Source organism: Macroventuria anomochaeta (assembly GCF_010093625.1).
Source record: "Macroventuria anomochaeta strain CBS 525.71 unplaced genomic scaffold BU25scaffold_26, whole genome shotgun sequence".
Classification (NCBI taxonomy): domain Eukaryota; kingdom Fungi; phylum Ascomycota; class Dothideomycetes; order Pleosporales; family Didymellaceae; genus Macroventuria; species Macroventuria anomochaeta.
In genome coordinates this window covers 34,384-54,569 of record NW_022985387.1, presented here as the reverse complement: position 1 = coordinate 54,569, position 20,186 = coordinate 34,384, and the positions used below count along the sequence as shown (strand labels likewise).

Below are 20,186 nucleotides of genomic sequence, written 5' to 3'. Positions count from 1 at the left end.
CGTGTCTGCAAGAAACTGAGCCAGGCGACCGAGGTCCTTGCCACTGCTAGTAACGGGAGGAAGCAGCGGCCGGACCCGACACATGGCGTTCTCGAGAGGGCGCGGAGGTGCTCGCGGCGGCGCAAGAGGGGGGAGCAGAGGCGCTGGGCGGGGGAGAGGCGGTGCGTGGGGGAGAGGCGCTGGGCGAGGAAGAGGGGGCGCACGCGGGCGAGGAAGAGGCGGCGGCGGCGGTGGTGGTTATGGCGGTGCGCGCACAACAAGCCCAGATGGCGAGGCGTGAGTACGGCAACGGGCTGGACAACGCGCAGACCGGTCGCTGACATGGCACAGAGACACGGACAGAATGCAGTCGTCTGAGCCAGAAGACACCGCGTCAGATCCGTCGGACCAGTCCGAAGACGAGTCCGAAGACGAGGAGGAGGCAGAGCCCACCTCGAACGCCTACTCCGCCCTGCTGCAGTCCCTCGCCTCCACCCAGCCCCAAGACCGGTCGAGCAGAAAGCGAAAGGTGCAGGACGACGACCAGTCTGCCGGACAACAAGGACTCAAGCGCCGCACAAAGCAGTCTGACTTGAGGTCGGCTGCCGTGGACGTCCTGGATGCGTCCGTCGAGCAAGACCGAGAGCCAGTAGACGGCGATGAGGTCGAGGACCAGGACGAGGCAGACCAAGTCGAAGAAGTCGAAGAGGACGAAGAAGACACATCGCTCGACAACGAGGCGAACTACCCCTTCTTCGACAGCCACTTCGCCAACCCGGACGCGGACGAGCTCACAAGACGGCTGAAGAGGATAGCAGAGAACGAGTGGGCGACAAGGAAGCTCGAGGCTGCCCCCGCGAAGGCTGCCAATCCGTGGAGAGCGCACAAGTCGAGCCATACTGACACCGGGAGAGGTGTCCTGCAGGTCCCGAGCACCGATGACAGGGCGCTGGAAAGGCCGAGGTTCAGGAGCACGCGCAATATCGGACTCAAGTCGAAACTGGTCGAGAACGCACAGCAGGAAATTGGCGACTTCAACAATCTCGAGCAGACAATCGCGCCTTCTCTGTTCAGCTACCAGGACTTGCTGTTTGGCGCACGAACGGTGCAGAACGCAGGTCGTCTCCGGGATCTTGCTTGCCTGCACGCTCTCAACCACATCTTGATGACTCGAGACCGTGTGCTGAAGAACAATGCAAAGCTAGCAGCGGCGAAAGAGGACCAGGACGTGGAGTATCGTGACCAGGGTTTCACCCGGCCGAAGATCTTGTTCCTTCTCGAGACAAAGCAAGCTTGCGTGCGCGTGCTGGACTCAATCACCAAGCTGCACACTTTCGAGCAGCAGGAGAACAAGAAGCGCTTCCTGGACGGCTTCTCACAGCCAGAAGACAAATTCTCAGATGACAAGCCAGATGACTTCAGGGAGCTCTTCGAAGGCAACGACGAGAACGAGTTCCGTGTGGGTGTCAAGCTGACACGCAAGACGCTCAAGCTGTATTCGACCTTCTACAACTCAGACATCATCTTCGCTTCTGCATTGGGTCTGCGCCGAGCCATCGAGACTGGCGACAAGAAGAAGCGAGGAGACTACGACTTTCTTTCCTCCATTGAGATGGTGATCATGGACCAAGCAGACGCAACCCTGATGCAGAACTTCGAGCACGCCGAGTTCGTATTCGACCACCTGAACCTCCAACCCAAGGATCCCCACGGCTGCGACTTTTCGCGCGTCCGCTCGTGGTACCTCGATGGCCACGCTCCCCACCTCCGCCAGACCATCATCCTCTCCGCCTTCCTTACACCCAAGATCAACTCTCTCTACTACAAGCACATGCGCAACGTCGCCGGCCGCCTGCGCTACACACCAGACTATACATCCGGACTCATCGAGTCCCTCTCCTACGGCATCAAGCAGACCTTCTTGCGCTTCGACTCGCCTTCTCACCTGACTGACCCCGATGCCCGCTTCAAGTACTTCCACTCCTCGATTCTGCCGTCCATCACCCGCCTCCCCAAACCTGCAACAGGCGGCGTAGGCGTTCTCGTCTTCATACCTTCCTACCTGGACTTCGTGCGCGTGCGTAACTCCCTCGTCGACTCTGACTTCAGCTACGGCCTGATCCAGGAATACACTGATGCGACCGATGTGCGGAAAGCACGTTCTCACTTCATGTCTGGCAAGCACAGCCTCCTTCTCTACACCGGCCGTGCGCACCATTTCCACCGCTACCAGATTCGCGGCGTGAAGCGCGTTGTGTTCTACGGAGTCCCCGAAAACCCCAAGTTCTACGACGAGGTTGTGGGTTTCATTGGCAAGAGTGTCGAGCGCGGTGAGATCAGTAGGCAGGAGGCGAGTGTGAGAGTGGCGTTCAGTAAGTGGGAGAGGCTGGAGCTTGAGAGGGTGGTGGGCACGAAGAGGGTTGGGAAGATGATTGCGGATCGGGGAGATGTATTCGACTTTGTGTAAGAGTAAATACGTGTAGCACTTGGGTATATATAGCTGGCATTGTATCGGCCGGTATTGAGGTTTGACTGAAAGGAGGCAGTTGATTCGAATCTTTGCACGCCACTCTTGATCTACGTCACATTTGATCGTGTTTTAGGCAATTACTCGATGTTGAGGAAATTCAAGAAAGCAGCGCGGTACGTTGATGTCGGAGAACAGGCGCGAAGCGTGAACTATGAACTGAGCTGGAGTCTTCAGGCAACAGTGAGTTGATGCAAAACAGTACTTCTCCATGACGAAGATGGTTCGCTTACCTTGCCTTTGACGGACATGCGTTGCCCGTGTGGAGAGTTCACAGGTCATATGTCAATGAACGCTTCGGGCGGCTGCTAGAAAAGGCTTCTGACTGACGTAGAATCGCGCAAGCCTTTATGGCAGCAACCACCCAAAAACGAAGGCGCCTCGACTGATGTCGGGAGTGCGTAGTTCTACTGGTATAGTTGAACTCAGTATCGGGTAGAATTACGCTACAGGCATCAAGCAAGACTGTGGGACGGCGAATAAGTTACATGCCGCGATACAATGGACCGCACCGAATAACACGCCACCAAAGACTATCAATAGCCGCCGGGAAAATCTCCCTCCCTCCCATAATCACTGACGAACCGGCCAAGTGAGGAGGTCTTATGGACAAAGCTGCTTCCGTCCATGTTCTGCCCGTCGTTAAGCAATATAGCAAGATTCAGGTTGCCGTCGATGTGATTCGGAATTCGAGTTTCGATTTACGCATACTCTGGGCCCTATTCTGCAACTGATTCGATTGACTGCGGCTGGTAAACATTTGGCTCTCACGATAAGCCGGCTGTACAAATTCTGCAGCTGGGTCTAAGAAAAAATAGTACCTGATAAGACTGGTGACGGGAAAAGCGAGAGCGGCTATCCCGAATTGCGTTGGTGTAAGACCGTTTACTCTGCAGGCGATCAACTGGATGTTAAGGTAGGTTGCCTTCTCGAGTAGCAGGAGAAGCCGGCCACAAAGCCCAGAGATCTTGAACTTATGAGAGGTATTTAATGTGGGTTTACAGATCTTCTGCGACTTGATAGAACGTTAGAAGACTACAGTAATTCTCAAGCGTGTTGCCGGATCTTTGTGGTTGTTTGGGAAGCCTCCAGCAGTGAAATTGAAAGGGTTGTCACTTGGACCCTGCAGCCGGCCTTTTCTGCAATGTGAGAGGTTGCCTGGAGAAGCGCCAGAGCTTCTGTCATGATGTTTCTTCTGTCCAATGCCTCTAGATCCATTAATTATAGAGACTTTTGGGATGTCAACAAAACCACACTCAGCGGCCCATTGCCATTGTGCCACGTTTAAAGCCCACGCTTTATGTCGCAGACCCTTGCAATTCGTCCTTTTTTTCACCCTCCTACAGACGGACAAACTCTGTTGACGCTAACGGAAAGCTTGTTTTCCTTCTCGCCCTGAAGAGGTGACAGAAGTCAATCACGAAGTAACTCACACTGGCCATACGATGGTGAACGACTCTCCACCCTTTTCTTTTCATTTTATCGTATGACATGACACTTGACCAGCCCTCCAGTTTTGGCATAGTGAAATACCCGCTTAAGTTTGTCCCAGCAGATTTTCGGAGAACAGGATTGTTGTAGCCATCGATTTGACCTTTGTGCGGGCATCCAGTATAGCCCACCACGCTTTTTCCCACTTGCTTTTTGACTAAGGGCAAATATTATGGCCCGTATTTTTTCTATTATTGTTTGGCCGGGTCATCACTAAGCTTTGGTGGTGAGGACAAGCCCACGAACACCATAAGTTTCGCCATTTTCAACGCTATCCCTCGCCACAGCTAGCGCCCTGAATCTGTAGGTTTATATAGCAAAGCTGTAGAGGAGTTTGAGCTCTTTTAAATAATGCCTTTGCGAAAAAAAAAATCAAAAAATTTGACTAGTTCTTTGTGTGAAAAATGGCATTAAAGATAGGTGCCCTTCTTCCCTACCTAATATACCGTAACCCAGCCGAATAACGAAACGACTTTGCTCTATAACATTTGCTTTGCTTTCTGCATGCTGAAATCCTTATGTGGTATTCGTACCGAGTGAGGCGAATCGGCGTATGGAGTATGGTGGTAGAAGCTTGCCAAGATATAGAGGGCTTTGAAGATAAGTTGTTCGCACACTCTATTATCTTTACAATATATATTATAAATTTTGAAAACATCTCATCAAAGGAGTGAAATCTCATCCACGGGCTCGTGGTTTAGTGGTATAATACTCCCTTAGCATCTCGCAGCTTCTTTGAAGCCTTCGAAATCCAGACTGGGAGTGGTCCGGGGTTCGATTCCCCGCGAGTCCATATTTTTGCATTTCTATGCAACAAAACACTGGTGCCGAAGCTGTTGTCCATCTTTTTGCCGTTCTCTTCTTACATTCAATTTCTTTGGCTCTTGCGTGCTTCTTTTGCTGTTTCTGTCTACTGTTTGAAGCGTTGTGGATCGGTAGGTATGGCAGTAGAGCGACTTGGGTAGGTTGTGCAGGAACAATGGCTGAGCAGACAGGTGGCTTTTTTTTAATTCTTCTACTTGCTTTCATTGAATGCATTCATTACTTTTGCAGGTGTAATTCTGATGTACTGTGTAGGTTATTGCCACTTCAATTAGGCACCTGCGGGGTCACCGGCAAGCGAAACGCTAACATGCTGAGATGGAAGCACAGTGAGTGCTTTTTCCAAGACATCCATCAGTACTCTTTTACTGATTCCTTGCATCCTCACAACTGATGTCATGTCTCTCCTCACGCTTCCTCACGAGCTTCTCCAGCACATCGCACGCTTTCTGCCTTGCTCCAGCCTCCTCCAATTGGTCCGCGTCAATCATCAGTTATACGATGCCTGCTATGATCCACTTCTGTTCAATGATATCGCGCAAAATGCTTTCCATAGAGCACCAGGTGCGATCGATAGCGTGTTTCATCTGTACAAGCAACCGGGGCGCGTAGAACTTGAGCCGGAGCAGCTCGGATGGCCAGAGGGAGAGTCCATTTTGGAAGAGTACTCTTTCGAAGACAAAGTGCGAATGGCTCATGCTGTCGAAGACCTCATACGACTATCAACACTGAAGCCTGCGGCATGGTTGACGACCACGACATCCAACATGGCTGACTGGCTCCCACATATGTTGGTTTTACATCATCCTGCATCCTGGTGTCTGGAGCCTGACATGTTCCTGTTACCACATGGCCAGCTCAGCCAATTCAACACAAGCTCAACATCGTCTCTGCTGATGAATCGCTGGCTGTCACGGACCGCGGACCAAGCGCGTGATAGAGTAGCTTCTGCGAAGCTCCAGGCGGTTCATTTCACGAACTTCAGCTTCGTACTCAACTACACCACGCTCCAGCGACTGAGCTCTACCAACACGTCTAACGATGTCCTTTTCTTGTTTGCCCGCCACTTTTTTCCCAACTGGTTGGAGGCTGACTCAACAATCGTCTACATCCAGAACATGGCAGAGAATGTTATTCAGCGATTGAGCGAGCGCATACCGGGTTACGGCACCTTCATCAGAGACTTCAATCTCACGCAAGCCTCTGCTGCGCTCCCCATTTTGCTGATAGCTATCGCATCTGCATATGATAATCGAGACAAACGACTCCTTCCCACCCCAGCCAAGATCCCGTTTACCAAGTTCATGGACATACCGAGTGTATACCACAGCTCGGCAGAGCTTTTCTCCACATGCCATTACAGGCGTATGACAATGCCCGAGTTCCTATCTGGTCGATGGGTAGGCTATTATACCGATCACCGGTCATTTCGAAACCGTACGGTCAACGTCGATCCGCCAATGCAGAACATACAGATGGTGGTTCACGAACCGACCGAAGAAGCACGAACGCGATTAAGGATCAGCGCTATCATTGAGCGGGAGACAAGAGGGTATGACGCTCATGGAGACTTCTTGCTTTCCGGTCGGGTGCGTGAAGACGGACTGGTTAGCATCGCTAAACAGTATCTCGGACTTGGAATCTCGTGGACGTGGACAGGACGGATCACGCCGTTTGGAATCGTTGGGGTTTGGGGACATAATTCGTTTGGAGGGTACTTCTGGGTCTTCAAGGAGGAGTGGATATAGGCCTACACAGTCCACGCAAATGTGCAAGTACCAGCCTCTTGCCATGCTCCGAGAGGTCGGGACCAAAATTTCTGCCCCACATAGTGCGTGTCAATGGCAATGTTCCAGGAGAAGAGTATCAAGACTTGGTGGTTTTTATGTCGTATTGCAGGTGAGCAGAAGCTCGATATATCCTATAGACGCTAGTCTCTCACGTGATGGCTATCGGTGGATCCTTTTCCTCCGACAAAGGGGATTGCATAGTGACAGGAGCAGCACGCAACATCCAGTCGGGAGGTCGACTTCCAGCGACGTCTTGATCGATACTCCTCGCTTGCACCGAAGATGATGAAATCTCTTGAGCCGCCCAACGCCACCTTGGCAATATCATACTTTACGCCAGAACTCGAAGCTGCTTTTGTATGATGTCGGTGAGTAGCTCCACAAGACCTCAATGAGTTGTCGTCTCCGGTACAGACAGCAGATATTGTGGTGAACCGCGAACGAGCCGCAATCTCTTCGGCGATCAGAAACATCTGCACGGGATCCCCAAGGAAATACTGAAGGCTGGTGATCTGTGAACGATACAGGCGAGAGAACACTTCAGGTCGAGGCAGCTGCTGGCTCTCCAGTCGGACCCTCTTGACTAACGAGACAACGAATTGTTCGTTTAAGACTGCAGTACGCCCTTCAATTGTCATGAGATGACCGCAGGTGATCACATGGCGTGACACACGCTGATTAAGGCGAGCTTTCGAGCGCTTTTCAAAATTTCTGAGGCAAAATATGTCCCGATTGTGTAGAAGAGTGTGAGGAGACAAACGGATGTCTGATCAATTATTCCAGCTCCTGCTCAGGTCATTATGATGTTTTGCTTGACGCACTGCCGGCACAATTGTCGGACAGGCCTGCCACGAGTCCTCTTGACATGCGGCGCAGTCAGCTTGAAGTGTGGTACCTGAACAACAGGTGTGAAGGCTGTCAACCCCCCCCGGCAGGAATAAGACGTTGTTCTTTGGCAAAGCCGATGGAATGCGCAATTCTTTCCAGAACATCTATTGTAACACCGCCAAGCTCGCGATGGGTGTCTTTGTGGTGCAGTCTCACTGACGCACTTGTCACCTTCGATCGCGTTTTGGCGCTAGTGAGTTGCAGTTGCTCTTTCCGGTATGGTTCCCGCTAGATTTTTCTTACCTTCGAGCACGACATCGCCGCCATGGACGAATTCAACCTTCCAAGAGGTCTGCGCGCAAAAAATGTTTCGTAAAATCTTCCTCTGTTGTAGCTGTGGCTGACGGCACGCCATTCGCACAGACCGACAAGCTGACCTTCACACCTTCGCCAATACGATTCACGGTGTCTAAGTGTTCTTGGATCGCATGTGCAAAGGACCCTAACCGTTTGGAATTCGTATAAGATTCTTCTTGCGCCGAGCAAGATGGAGTCGACTCCACTCATCTCCTCATCGTCCACGATGTCAAAGCTCTTCTCCAAGTACGGGGCTACCTCTGGGGCAAAGGCAGCGCCTGCTGAGGGCCAGCCTAAGTCTGACCCCGATGCTCCTCCTTCGGATATCGATAATGGATCTCTCTACCAGGTTCGCCAGGCAAAGCGCCAGATCGGTGTTACATCAGCTGTGTTTTTGATTTTCAACAGTAAGCTCGAAGAGGTGGTAGAGGGAAGAGCCTTCTGACAAGTAACAGGGATGATCGGAACTGGTATTTTTGCGACTCCGAGTGCCATCTTCTCTCTATCCGGTAGTGTTGGCTTGTCTCTGTTCATCTGGGTCGCTGGTATGCTGATCGCTGCTGCTGGTATGGCCGTTTATCTCGAATTTGGCACAGCCATTCCAAGGAACGGAGGCGAGAAGAACTACCTCGAATTTGTCTACAGCAAGCCTAAGTTCCTCGCTACTGGTCTTTACACTGGTTATGTCATCCTTTTGGGATGGGCAGGATCCAACTCTGTCGTCTTCGGAGAGTACATTCTCCATGCCGCCAACGTCGAAGTCACCCGCTGGAACCAGCGTGGTGTTGGTCTAGCTTGCATCACCGCCGCTTTCCTCATCCACGGACTGGCTTTGAAGTGGGGCCTGAGGCTCCAGAACTTGCTCGGTGTCATCAAGCTGCTCATTATTTTGTTGATTGTTGTCTCCGGATGGGCAGCACTGGGAGGTGCTCTCAAGATCGAGAAACCTAACAACTTCGACAACGCCTTCGCCGGTACCACTGGTAGCGCTTATGGTGTTGTTACCGCGCTATACAACGTTATCTGGAGTTATATCGGATACAGCAACGCCAACTACGCCCTCAGCGAGACCAAGAACCCTGTTCGCACCCTCAAGCTCGCTGCCCCTCTGGCTCTTGGATCCGTTGCCATTCTGTACATGTTCGTCAACATCGCCTACTTCGCTGCCGTTCCCGCCGACGAGATCATTTCCTCGAAGCGTCTCGTAGCTGCGTCGCTCTTCCGCAACGTTTTCGGACCCAAGGCTGAGCGTGCACTTTCCGTCTTCGTTGCTCTGTCTGCTTTCGGAAACGTTCTCAGTGTCATTTTCTCCCAAGGTCGTCTTGTGCAAGAGCTGGGTCGTGAGGGAATTCTTCCCTGGTCCAGGCTATGGGCAAGCAACCGTCCCTTCAACGCACCTCTTGCTGGCCTATTCGAGCACTGGCTCGTCTCGGTCATCATTATGCTGGCTCCCCCTCCTGGTGACGCGTATAACTTCATTCTCAAGTAAGTTTTGTTCACGTTAACAATACAAGTTCCAGCTACCAACACTCCTTCTAGCGTTATCTCGTACCCGCTTGCCGTTGTGAACGTCTTCGTCGCAGCAGGTCTGGCCTGGCTCTACCTTCACAAGGAGCAGTACAACTGGAACCCCCCGATCAAGGCCACCCTTCCGGTCACCATCTTCTTCTTCCTCAGCAATGTCTACCTCGTAATTGCGCCATTCGTCCCTCCCAGTGATGGCAACAGCGTCTACGAGACTCTGCCATACTACCTTCACTGCGTTGTTGGCTTCGGCATCATTGCCGCTGGCGGTGTCTACTGGTTAATCTGGGCAGTCGTGTTGCCCAAGATTGGAAACTACACGCTTCATCGCGAGGTCGTTGTTGATGACATCGATGGTTGGGAGAGGCATGTTTTCAGGAAAGTCCCCAACTAAAACTGTGTGTCATGAGATGCAGAGATACCGTAGATATTTTAGTGTAGTTTAATGACGCCTTCTGTCTATTTTTGGGAAAATGGCTTGTTGAAATGACGATTTTCAATTAGACTTTAGTGGTGTCGCTATCAAGCATGTGCATAGGTGAAGTTTGAAGGGAATCATTTTGATTTCTTTTACATATGTCCATATCGTGCATCCTCAACATCCATCTCTGGTATAACGCTCATACCATGTAACGCTTTTTGCGAGAACTCAAAACAGCCCAGCGAAGCCCACGGCACCAGCCAAGACGGCTGCACCAGCGCCCATAACTTTCACGGCACCTCCAGTGAACTGAGATGGTGCTGGTGCTGTAAACGTTGTATTTGACCTAGTCGTAGGTATAGCTGCAGAGGTAGGGGCTGAGACCGAGGCAACGCTGGAGGCATGAAGCAAAGACGTAGATACTGGAGTCTCGGCGGGAAGAGTGCTCTCGAGAGGAGTGGCGGAAGGAGTAATGACAGCAGTCTGTCGGATAAGGGAGACAGAAAGCGAATATTGAAGTGCACAGTTGGCGGTATCTGTTTGGGATCAGTCCTGCGTCAGGGTAGTTGCTCGAATCAGTGCAACATACCGATGCCGTCAGGGCAGCAGTAAGTGTCACCTGCACTGTCGGAAGTGCAGTAGTATCCAGCCTCACAAGAGTTGCCGGAGCCATCAGGGCAACATTTCTGTAGAAGTTAGCCGACGATCGTTCATCATGCTACCAAACATAGTACGTACTGAACCGTCGTTCGAGTCGTGACAGTAGAGCATAGAGGTGTCGGTCGAAGGACACTGAACACTGTTGGCTCCACACGCTTCTGCGCATGTATCACCTCTGCCGCAATAGCTTGTGTCTGGAGAATAGCCTTGACGCTTAAGGATGGTGTCTCCGCGCTTCAACATTGCGCCGAAGCTGTTGGCGTTGGTGAAGGCGAGGAGCTGGTTTGCCATAGTGGAGGCAGCCAGAAGGCTGGTGGCAGCAAATGAAGTACGCATGGTGACAACGAAGCGATCAAGTGTGCGTTGTTGGAATGTGTAGTAGCTTGACCCGTTACTCGAACTAGACAGAGATGGATATGGATTTGAGATGTCGTGATTTCGAAGGAGCGACAGACGGTGATATAGATACTCACAATGGCACTTTACTTGTCTTTCGTGTCCGGCCACTCAGCCTTCAGTCTATTCGTTTGCAGGAGCAAGTTCTGACCGATATCTTTCCATGAGGCGTCCACAGCCCCGGAACAATGTGACCAATGCGAGTGCAAAGTCTGTAGAAGGTTTGTCACACTGGCAGTCGCTCGACCACGTTCCCGCTGCTGCTGTCGCTCGTCGAGGCATAGGACAACAGTAAGCGAGATTGCGGCTCCACAGCTACCTTCGTACTTCGCATTCCTTACTTTGTGGCGAAGTAGTCGTGTCTCTCGGGTAGTACCTGAAAGCTTCTGGCCTATGATCGCACAGTAGCTGAGGAGCGGCATGAACTTTCAATGTGCGTTCCTGCATTGGTGGCCGCCATAAAAAGTCAAATTTAGGAGCTGAAAGTGTCTGCGGGGAAGATAGACGCCAGTCAAGCAGCGAGACGGAAGGCTGTCCTGTGTTCTTGTTTCATGCAAAGCTCTTGACCGGTGAATGGAAGAAGAGCTGGAGTGCACAATGAGAGCTTTTGGTTATTTGATATTTCGCGTCTCTACAATGCAGATGGCGGAGTAAATTAGAGTTGGACTTTCCAGCGTCAAGCTTCGTGATCGACATTAGACTATAGGTTGAAGACCCAGGGACGAGTTAGTAGTTGGGAAGGCTTAGCCCCCATCTACAAAAGCGCCACTCGTTTCAGCCGCTAATTTTAGACCTTGGCGCACGCAGTAGAGGAAACCACTGATTCGGGTAGCTGCACAACACCACTTGCCCATCCTCAAACCACTACTGCGATCATCTCGAATAGGCTGAAATGTCCTGTCGCTTCTGCCTTGCTGTCTGAGGGGCGACTCAACCTGGTCAATGCCTCTGCCTAAGTCCCTCCGCCGTCCCGTACGTCGCACTTCATCAGCGTCAGCTGCGGGGACGTCACGACGAAGGAGATGTCGCACGTGCAACAACCTCGATCCTCGGGGTCATACAAACTCCATCCAAGATGCTGAAGCTCTCAAAGAACCCAAGGCAAGTTTGAACCTGGTCCTTGATGCACTAGCCTTATCCAATGTCAAACCCACAACAAATGGCACATGCCGGTTTTGTGTGGTCCTTGTCCAAGCGCTCGACGCATTCTTCAGCGAATGGCGAGGAAGTCGATGTAGAGTCAATGTAAACATTAAAGAGAAGGGCACGATCAAGTTAAGCCTCGATGGAGGCCAATGGGCGGGCCAAATGGTTGAGATATATGCGGGGTCAGGTAGGCAACACGCATTCATCAGTTTACTTCCCCTACATCATCAGGACGCTATCTTTGTCTTTGGAACATAGAAATGAGCGTGAATCAATCAGAGGACACGCAGAAATAGTGTCAATACTTTGAAACCTCTGACGCTCTCTAGCTTCGCGAACTCCGTGGCCTACGCTCGGAGCAGCACATCACATTCCAGTCAATGCCGGCTCTGACGAATCTTTCAACTTCATCCGTCGTTGCATACAAGGCTGCCTCGCCAATCCGAAGCACACAGCTTGCAAAGTCACTTGTGAACCATCCGTGTCGGCTCCGAAGCGTCTCATAGACGTAGGACGGTCGACAAAGCCGATTCGTATACTGGAGACGCAAGGAAAAGCGTTTCAATATATTGCTCTCTCACATTGCTGGGGTTCAGCAACTCCTTTGACGGCCACGAAGTCTTCTTGGGCCAAGCTCACTGTCAACATACCGTTCGGTGACCTTCCACCCCTCTTTCAGGATGCGATTATCATCACGCGACAACTTGGTCTACGATATCTCTGGATCGATTCGTTGTGCATCATTCAAGACTCTATAAGAGACTGGGAAACAGAGGCTGCGAAGATGGCCAGCATCTACCAGAACAGTTACGTTACGATATCGGCGACCAGCGCGAGCAATGGTAGCGCGAAGTGCCTGTCAGACAGACAGAAACCAATCAAGATTCCATACGAAAACACTACGAAGAAGGAGTTTGCTCTGAGAGCAAGGGTGTACTCAAATCACCATCCGGATGCGAATGGCAAACCGGCAACGCCAACAGGCCCTTTGACTTTACGCGCATGGGCTCTCCAGGAGCATGCGCTAAGCACAAGAGTGTTGCATTACACATCTACCGAGTTGATGTTCGAGTGCAGAACCTCTTACCGTTGCGAGTGTATGCCGGAACGCAAGACGCGGGCAACAACCCCAGCACTCATTCCTAGAGCTGTCGCGAGTAAACAGGCCGACGCCGTCTGGGCTGCATGGCACCGCATAGTAGAGCAATATTCGACACGAGCACTCACTATGCCAGGAGATAAGCTTCCAGCTATATCTGGGATCGCAAGTAAGATCAGAAAGGCAACACATTCCGACTATCTTGCTGGTCTCTGGAAAAGCAATCTGGCTTTCGATTTGTTGTGGCAAAGGACCGTACCTACGCCATCTGATGGCGATTTTCACGCTCTTGAAACATGGCGCGCACCGTCTTTCTCTTGGAGTTCACTCGATGCACCTGTCACTTATTACACGCCGGACGATGACGAGCGGGAGACATGCCGGTCTAGCATAACCCTTGTCTCATCAACTGTCATCCCCACAGGTCTCAATGCCTTAGGCACAGTATCCGACGCGTCCGTTACCCTGCGTGGGCCTACAGCTACGGCAACCCTCTCGGGCAGATATATTCGTGGTGCTTGGGAATACACCCTCACTATCAAAGGCACAAGTGCGATCCAGATCGCACACGACTGTTGTCTCGTCAAGGCCGGGGTCATATCCGATGCCAATGAAGAGCAATGGACGGTCCGACGAGCAAAGCAAAACCAGACCTTGTCCGAATTCGAAGCACCTGTACTCTGCTTGGAAGTGGCACGATACGATGACTTCATCTCAGGGATTGTGTTGGGCCTCTCGGAGCAAAAACCTGGGGCATGGGAACGGCTTGGCACGTTCGCAGCAGAAACAGAGAGTTTGCGGCACACAAAGGAAAAAGATTTGGTTCTCGTATGAGCACACCGTGCATATCATGAGGATGGTGAGTCGATTGGTGCCTAGAAGCGCCCGTGCTTGGCTGATTCCCCACTAGCGCCCTCTGTTCGAAACATACCAGGGGTATGAAAACATCCCTAATACCGCTTGACTGCCCCAGGCCAACTTTCCGACACTTCCACCATTCAGCGTTGCTCGTCGTACTCGTACTGTGGGTCGGAAAATAAATGCATCAACGTGTTTCCGAATTGGCACCTGTCTCTCGCTCGCCAGTCATGGGCCTCAGTCCTGGCGTAAATGCGATGTTTCATGGCAGCAGAGGATATATACTCTGATCTACTCCACGCTCGGGGTAATTTTTACCGCTTCACGATCTTTGGAAGATTCGTACTTGTCACTCTTTTTTCGACTTCTGTTCGCTGGTCGTTCGTTACTGTCATTCTTTTACTGCAAACATGCATTCCACATTCGTTCTTTCCCTCCTCGCGGGCGTCGCCTCGGGTGCACTTTCTAGTACCAACCTCGAGAAGCACGTTGGTAGTCTCACACTCTCCTCGTCTTTCGGACCTGTGAAGGAATCTTACTGGACCGGATACCCCCACCACCGCCGTACTCCTTTCGCTGTCTCCCCTGATGGCAAGTCGGCATACCTTGCCTACCTCGACGCCAGCGAGACTGGTGTCCACGTTCAGCAGGTGAACCCTTCGACCTTCGCCGCCGTCGGTGATGCCGTCACAGTCACTAGTGGTAAGGAGGCTGGTGGTCTTGTTGCCCACAACGATGGTTTCGCTCTCTTGACCAACGAGGCTATGCCATCTGGTACTTCCAACGCGCCGCCGGATAGCACTCCTGTTGCTGTCCTTTACCGCTACACCTCTGGCAAGGAGACCTTCAAGACATGGCTTGGTGGCCCAGACAACGCTGGAGACATGGGCATGTTGGCTTCCCCTGACATGAACGGTGACCTTGCCTACTCCGAGGCCAGTGGCATGTACGGTGCCTACTTCGTCGTTACCGCCTACTCTGGCTCCGCTGAGGGTCACTTCGGTGATGCAATCCAGTACGTCAACGACAACGGAACAATCGAGCAGATTCAGGGTGCCAGCTCCACCTGGGGCTGCTCCCACAACACCGGTATCGCTTTCGAAGCTTCCGACTCTACTCCTTTTGCCTCTATCTGCTCTGAAGATCAGGGTGCCATCTGGCTCAACACTGGTGCTACCGGTATGGACAAGAGCGGTGTCAAGATCTCCAACGAGAACGTTACTAACGGAGCCGGTAACGAGGCCATGGGTGGAATGTCCGGCTCCTACAGTGGCCTTGCTCGCTTCCAGGACAGCGACTCATACATCTTCTCCTGGGTTTCCCGTGGTGCTAAGGATCTGACCATCAACGATTGGATGGGCGACGGGTACACTCACTCTGTCAACCGCACAGTCAACCGCAACGTCGCCATTGCTACCATGAGCGACAAGAAGACTCTCGTTGGCGAGCAGGCCACCTCTGAGCTCGTTGCCGATGGTGACTCTCAGATCAACTGGATCACTACTGGCTCCGCTGACTGCTCGAACGCTCACGTTGCTACCTTCGACAAGACCAGCGCTCTCGTTACCTGGGAGGAAATCGCCGAGCCCACCTGCGACTTCATCGCTATGGGCTGCAAGGGTGCTTACACTGGTTCTTACTTCCAACTTGTCACCGATGGCAAGAAGGTTGGTGAGCCCGTCAAGGCTACCGATGTCTACGTTGCCGGTGACATGGTCACCATGGCTGACGGCCGTATCTGCTGGCCTTACGTCGACATGGAGTGGACGCTCGATGGCCCCGTCCAGAACGCTGCGAGCGTTAAGGAAATCTCCTTCGCTTGTATGAGCAACGGCGCCGGTTCTTCCACCCCGTCTGCTTCTGCTTCTACTGCCCCCGCTTCGTCTGCTCCTGCTGCCACCTCTGCCGCCGCTGTCAAGTCCTCCTCCGCTGCTGCTCAGAAGCCTTCCTCCGTCGCTGAGAACGCTGAGAGCACCGGTGCTCCCATCGAGATCGAGACCTCTGCCGCATCTGCTTCCACCGCCGCCCCTGAGGTCCCAGCTGATTCCTCCCTCCCCACCTTCGAAATCGTCACTTCCGGCGCCACCATCACTCCTCCCTCCACCACCGTTGCGGCGACTGCCCTTCCTTCCATAATCTACTCTGAGGAGTACTCTGCTTCTATCCCTACCGAGATCAGCTCCCAGGTTCCTGCCGTCAGCACCGGCGAGGACCAGCCTGCTCCTTCCGCTACCGTCACCCTCCCGGCTTCCGAGTCCTTCAACCCCACCGATGCACCTGCCTTCACTGAGAGCACCAACATCCCCAACCCTACCATCGGCCCCGAATCTTCCAGCACTCCTTGCTCATCTAAGATCGTCCCCACCGAGGCTCCTGAGGCTCCTGAGGCTCCCGTCAAGACCCCTGATGCCTCCGAAGTCCCCTCCGACGCTGAAGAGACTCCTTGCTCCGAGGAGCCCGAGGCCACAGCCACAGGTGCGGAAGCCGAAGTCCCTACCTTTACCCCTCTCCCCACCGAGGTCCCCTACCCCACCGGCACCGGCATTCCCTCGCGTGGATCTGGTCGTCCCTTCCCCACCGGCAACTGGCCCCAAGGCGGCCGTCCTGGCTTCGGCTGGGGCCGTCCTCACCCCTCTGGCTGGGGAGCGTGGCCCGGCCGCGGCGGCGCCAGGCCCACTGGTAGCTTCGGTCCTAGCCCTTCTGCTGGCACTCAGCCCGAGAAGTACGACTTTGATCTGGGTAAGGCTTCAAGCACCCCTTGCACTCTTGAGACCCGTGTCAGGCCTACTGCTACTGGTGCTGCTTACTAGGCGGTAGAGAGTATAGGGAAGGAGAGGAAAGAAGAGGAAATGCGGGCTGGGCCCATGAAAACGTGTTGCAGCCGCAATCTTTCTATATCTGTTGGTTTTAGCTTCTTGTATATATCTTTTAAGGACGGATCTATGACTGCATGACGCTCGTCAGCTTTCAATGTTGATGTGCATTTCCATAAATTTCGAACAATATCTGTGATGAAATTGCGAGGTATTTGATTCGTTGTGGTACGCACTACGCGACTATAGAAAGACCGCTCATCGCTCCAGAAAGAAGTTACCAACAATGGATTACAAAATGTAACATCTGCATCTCATTGAAACCTTCACAAAGCTCTCACCCTCGATGCCTTCATCTCCTCAATCTTTCCGTCCTATACACTCGCATATCTGATCAAGCTTGTGCATGTTGCACGCCGATCCATATGCCGAGCCAGAAAGCAAACAACGCAACAGCACATAGCAACAGATACTGTTGGGCCCTCTGGGTGAAGGTCCAGAAGCGCGGTGCGTACTCCTCGAAAGGCTTCTTCATGATCTTGATCATCTTCAGCTGGGCGTCGACAGCCTCTTTCAGTAACGCGATGCACTCTTGCTGCTTCTTGATGAACACCTCCCGCTTCTCGATGTGCTCTTCGTTCTTCTGCACGATCTCGTTCTTTGTCTTCGACCAATTTCTTGTGAGCCTCAATTGGTTCTTTGCACTGTTCTAGAGCCTTGTGTTGGTCCATTATAATTCTCCAATGCCTTTTTGAAAGCCTCTGCATGCTTCTTGATGAGCTCCTTTTGTATCTTGGCATGCTTATTTTGTGTTGTAATAAGCTCGTTTTGTGTCTGGTTAACCTTGTTTCGTGTCTTCGTAGCCTCGATCTTTGTCTTGATGGTCGCCTGCATCAGCTCGGCTGTCTCCCATGGCGCAGTGTATGTCGTACGCTTGCCCTTGGCGATCGCAGTATTGATGCGATACTCGGTAATCTCCTTTTGGATGGTAGCGATGTCTTCGCTGCTTAAGCCCAGAGTGTCGTACGTCTGGAAGAAATATTCGAAGTTTGGTACCCAGCGGCTGAACAACCCGTGCAGGCGCTGCTGCTCTGCGTCATTGTCGTTGGTGGGGTGCGACGTGTTGTCAATTGAGGTGTTGTGACAGAGACGGGGAGGTCGATATGGGAGTCGTCTGTGGTACTAGTCAACGCAGTCGTCTGATACATAGTCGAAAGTCTCGGGAATGAAGGATACGTGAGTGACCCTGGACCGTGACGTTTCACTGTCATTACCCCTACCGCGCGGTCAGGTATGGTACAAAGGTGATCAATATGGTTGGTAGTAGTGAGATGTAGATAAAGATATATCGAATGAAGCCTACATGGCTGTAGATGAGAATGCCGAGATCCGCTCAAGCTGGTTGCCGCAGTGCGACGCTGTTCATGCAGATTGCCGCCCGCCATTAACGCCATATTATGTATGTCCTGTAATCCAAAACCGCGCAAGGTTCTCTATACCCACGGCTGCTGTCTATTGGTATTCCGCGGGCTGCTCACGGAATGAGCATGTCCAGTCCTCGCCAACAGTTCCGCATCCGAAGCCATATGGTCTCGCGACGTCCTCCGGTGCTCCTGCGAAGACCTGTAGTCATTGTGTGGGTACTGTGTCTGAGTATTCGTCTGTCCAGGCAGGTACTCGAAATCATGCTGGTGTTGTCTGTGATGCTGTTGAGAGCGACGGTACTCGTCACCTGAGCTTCGCTGGCCGTCTCGCGAGTTCGATGAGTGGTGGTACGATGACGACAGTGTCCTGTCGATACCGCCAAATGAGCCCTCCTTACCCTCCTTATCCTCTTTCGATGAGTTGCTGGCAACGCGGACGGCTTCTTGTGCGGCGATGGCGGCGACGTTGGGGCGTTCGACTTCTTCGGCTGTCTCGGGGTTGGAAGGAGGCTTGAAAAGAGCATCCTGGTCGAATTAGCAAGGTCCTCAAAATCAGATGCAAGGCGTGAGACGTACCTCGTGGTCATCGAAGTCCTGTCCAGGGTTGACAGTCTGGTACTCGACTATTTTGATGATCTTGTAGACAACAAACGCCAACAGAGTGCCCATGAGCGGGCCGATCCAGTAAATATAGTGGTAGCCTGGGAAGTTGCGCGTAACGACACATGGTCCAAAGCTCCTAGTAGGGTTCAAGCTACCACCGGTGTAAAAGACACCAACCAGCTCGGCAACAAACAGTGCCAGACCAATACCGATAGGTGCAAGGAATGTAGCCTTGTGCTTCTCGGCAGCAAGCATGAAGATGGTAATGATGAGTAAGGAGGTGAGGAACATTTCCATAAAGACCCCCTGTGCGATGGATACGCCGGAACCAAGGGTAGTCGAGACGTTCAAGTCGCCAGGGAACATAGCGGAGACAACGGCTGCGGCGCACATGCCTGCAAGCATCTGCGCGATGAAGCAGAGGATGGCGCGGATGGTTGTGAGAGCACCTATGAGGTAGAGGCCGAGCGTGACCTAGAGTCGTGATTAGCATGCTGTGTGTATACTACGATCACACTGGTTGCAACTTACAGCAGGGTTGAACAATCCACCACTAACGCGGAAGAACACCCAGACATTGACCATCAGACTGAACCCGAAAATCAAGCTGATGTACAGAAGCACACTCGTGTTCGGTGTCTGTGTGATACTGTTGCCTTGCTGGCCTGCTGTTGCTGCATCACTGTATATGGCTGCTGTATTGGCGACTTGGGTGCCACCGAAAGCGAAGAAGAGGAACAAGAAGGTACCAGAGAATTCAGCTGTCATAGCGACGAGTTCATTCCGCCACTTGCTAGTGAATCCCCTCTGCTGTTTCCTCTTCTTGGAAGACTCTTTCTGGTTGATATGTCCGTTGGCTCGCTTGCGTTTTTCATGGTGATGATGTGCGTCCTGATCTTCCTCATCCTTCGTGTGAAGCGGTAGTAAGTTCTTGAGAGCCATGGGGCCTAGCTCCTATGATGTGTAACGGAAGTCGAAAGGTGAATGCAGGATTGCAAGTCTGCGTGACTTTCTTCAGCTGAGGAAAGAGGAGGTTGATGCATTTGTTAGCTCGACGTTAGGCTGAACAGCAATACGGTGCTCCTAAGGGCCAAATGCGACAAGTGACGTCTGTCCCAGACAAGGGCGCCCGGACGCCAGTGGCGCTCGACGCATCCATCGACGGGCACTAGCGATTGGCGACACCGTGAACGTCCCTCATACACTCCATGTCAAATCCCCAGCCCCCCGAATCTGGAAGCTCTCAGACTTCCATGGTGCAGCCTTTCCATTCGACCACGAGCCCGTTCTTCCCGAACGTTGCAGCCTTTAGCCGTTGGTAGCGAGAAGCACGCAGGGGCATTCGGCGACGTGACGTGCAATTGTTGGATGATCACTGATGCGCATGACGGTGATTAGATGCTTTTCTGATGGTGAGGATGTGCCGTGCCGTCGAAGATGCAGCAGAC

At 52.5% G+C, this 20,186-nt stretch overlaps 9 protein-coding genes and 1 non-coding gene across 10 annotated transcripts; 6 read left to right on the top strand and 4 right to left on the bottom strand.

Moving 5' to 3' along the window:
- The first annotated feature begins 233 nt into the window (after positions 1–233).
- On the top strand, positions 234–2,533 carry BU25DRAFT_397140 (U3 small nucleolar RNA-associated protein 25). The gene is made up of 2 exons (XM_033704859.1): positions 234–276; positions 331–2,533. Exon 2 carries the CDS (start codon positions 344–346, stop codon positions 2,444–2,446), a length of 2,103 nt encoding a protein of 700 aa, XP_033559430.1. The 5' UTR covers positions 234–276; positions 331–343; the 3' UTR covers positions 2,447–2,533.
- A 2,150-nt stretch (positions 2,534–4,683) lies between these two features.
- On the top strand, positions 4,684–4,790 carry BU25DRAFT_t105. The gene has a single exon. It is a non-coding gene; the product is annotated as a tRNA-Ala (tRNA).
- Positions 4,791–5,187: 397 nt separating this feature from the next.
- BU25DRAFT_412687 (uncharacterized protein) lies at positions 5,188–6,717 on the top strand. The gene has a single exon (XM_033706854.1). The coding sequence runs from the start codon at positions 5,218–5,220 to the stop codon at positions 6,565–6,567; it is 1,350 nt and encodes a 449-aa protein (XP_033559429.1). The 5' UTR covers positions 5,188–5,217; the 3' UTR covers positions 6,568–6,717.
- BU25DRAFT_117201 (uncharacterized protein) lies at positions 6,659–7,542 on the bottom strand. The gene has a single exon (XM_033700403.1). It carries the CDS (start codon positions 7,245–7,247, stop codon positions 6,750–6,752), a length of 498 nt encoding a protein of 165 aa, XP_033559428.1. The 5' UTR covers positions 7,248–7,542; the 3' UTR covers positions 6,659–6,749.
- A 178-nt stretch (positions 7,543–7,720) lies between these two features.
- BU25DRAFT_412686 (high affinity methionine permease) lies at positions 7,721–9,770 on the top strand. The gene is made up of 3 exons (XM_033706853.1): positions 7,721–8,201; positions 8,250–9,279; positions 9,334–9,770. Exons 1-3 carry the CDS (start codon positions 8,021–8,023, stop codon positions 9,710–9,712), a joined length of 1,590 nt encoding a protein of 529 aa, XP_033559427.1. The 5' UTR covers positions 7,721–8,020; the 3' UTR covers positions 9,713–9,770.
- Positions 9,771–10,155: 385 nt separating this feature from the next.
- Positions 10,156–11,074, bottom strand: BU25DRAFT_412684 (uncharacterized protein). Its single transcript, XM_033706852.1, has 2 exons — positions 10,478–11,074; positions 10,156–10,425 (listed from the first exon to the last, which is right to left on the bottom strand). The coding sequence occupies exons 1-2, from the start codon at positions 10,733–10,735 to the stop codon at positions 10,315–10,317; spliced, it is 369 nt and encodes a 122-aa protein (XP_033559426.1). The 5' UTR covers positions 10,736–11,074; the 3' UTR covers positions 10,156–10,314.
- Positions 10,716–11,451, bottom strand: BU25DRAFT_412683 (uncharacterized protein). Its single transcript, XM_033706851.1, has 2 exons — positions 10,873–11,451; positions 10,716–10,781 (listed from the first exon to the last, which is right to left on the bottom strand). Exon 1 carries the CDS (start codon positions 11,215–11,217, stop codon positions 10,882–10,884), a length of 336 nt encoding a protein of 111 aa, XP_033559425.1. The 5' UTR covers positions 11,218–11,451; the 3' UTR covers positions 10,716–10,781; positions 10,873–10,881.
- A 169-nt stretch (positions 11,452–11,620) lies between these two features.
- Positions 11,621–14,197, top strand: BU25DRAFT_117129 (HET-domain-containing protein). Its single transcript, XM_033700402.1, has 3 exons — positions 11,621–12,128; positions 12,271–13,899; positions 13,951–14,197. The coding sequence occupies exons 1-2, from the start codon at positions 11,738–11,740 to the stop codon at positions 13,872–13,874; spliced, it is 1,995 nt and encodes a 664-aa protein (XP_033559424.1). The 5' UTR covers positions 11,621–11,737; the 3' UTR covers positions 13,875–13,899; positions 13,951–14,197.
- Positions 13,820–16,936, top strand: BU25DRAFT_372223 (uncharacterized protein). The gene is made up of 2 exons (XM_033704002.1): positions 13,820–13,899; positions 13,951–16,936. The coding sequence occupies exon 2, from the start codon at positions 14,309–14,311 to the stop codon at positions 16,706–16,708; it is 2,400 nt and encodes a 799-aa protein (XP_033559423.1). The 5' UTR covers positions 13,820–13,899; positions 13,951–14,308; the 3' UTR covers positions 16,709–16,936.
- A 1,589-nt stretch (positions 16,937–18,525) lies between these two features.
- BU25DRAFT_302845 (aquaporin-like protein) lies at positions 18,526–19,671 on the bottom strand (the record flags this gene model as incomplete). Its single annotated transcript, XM_033702016.1, has 3 exons — positions 18,526–18,660; positions 18,712–19,212; positions 19,270–19,671. Coding segments are annotated over 3 exons (1,038 nt in total), but the record flags the coding sequence as incomplete, so codon positions are not given.
- Between the last annotated feature and the right edge of the window lie 515 nt (positions 19,672–20,186).

Bases quoted from the DNA above. Each gene is read 5' to 3' on its own strand.
- BU25DRAFT_397140 (XM_033704859.1), top strand. From the start codon at position 344: ATGCAGTCGTCTGAGCCAGAAGACACCGCGTCAGATCCGTCGGACCAG.
- BU25DRAFT_372223 (XM_033704002.1), top strand. From the start codon at position 14,309: ATGCATTCCACATTCGTTCTTTCCCTCCTCGCGGGCGTCGCCTCGGGT.
- BU25DRAFT_412684 (XM_033706852.1), bottom strand. From the start codon at position 10,735: ATGCGTACTTCATTTGCTGCCACCAGCCTTCTGGCTGCCTCCACTATG. The intron at 10,426-10,477 runs GTACGTACTATG...TAACTTCTACAG, and splicing joins ACGACTCGAACGACGGTTCA to AAATGTTGCCCTGATGGCTC.
- BU25DRAFT_412683 (XM_033706851.1), bottom strand. From the start codon at position 11,217: ATGCCGCTCCTCAGCTACTGTGCGATCATAGGCCAGAAGCTTTCAGGT.
- BU25DRAFT_117129 (XM_033700402.1), top strand. From the start codon at position 11,738: ATGCCTCTGCCTAAGTCCCTCCGCCGTCCCGTACGTCGCACTTCATCA. The intron at 12,129-12,270 runs GTAGGCAACACG...GACGCTCTCTAG, and splicing joins TGAGATATATGCGGGGTCAG to CTTCGCGAACTCCGTGGCCT.
- BU25DRAFT_412686 (XM_033706853.1), top strand. From the start codon at position 8,021: ATGTCAAAGCTCTTCTCCAAGTACGGGGCTACCTCTGGGGCAAAGGCA. The intron at 8,202-8,249 runs GTAAGCTCGAAG...GACAAGTAACAG, and splicing joins TGTGTTTTTGATTTTCAACA to GGATGATCGGAACTGGTATT. The intron at 9,280-9,333 runs GTAAGTTTTGTT...CACTCCTTCTAG, and splicing joins GCGTATAACTTCATTCTCAA to CGTTATCTCGTACCCGCTTG.
- BU25DRAFT_412687 (XM_033706854.1), top strand. From the start codon at position 5,218: ATGTCTCTCCTCACGCTTCCTCACGAGCTTCTCCAGCACATCGCACGC.
- BU25DRAFT_117201 (XM_033700403.1), bottom strand. From the start codon at position 7,247: ATGACAATTGAAGGGCGTACTGCAGTCTTAAACGAACAATTCGTTGTC.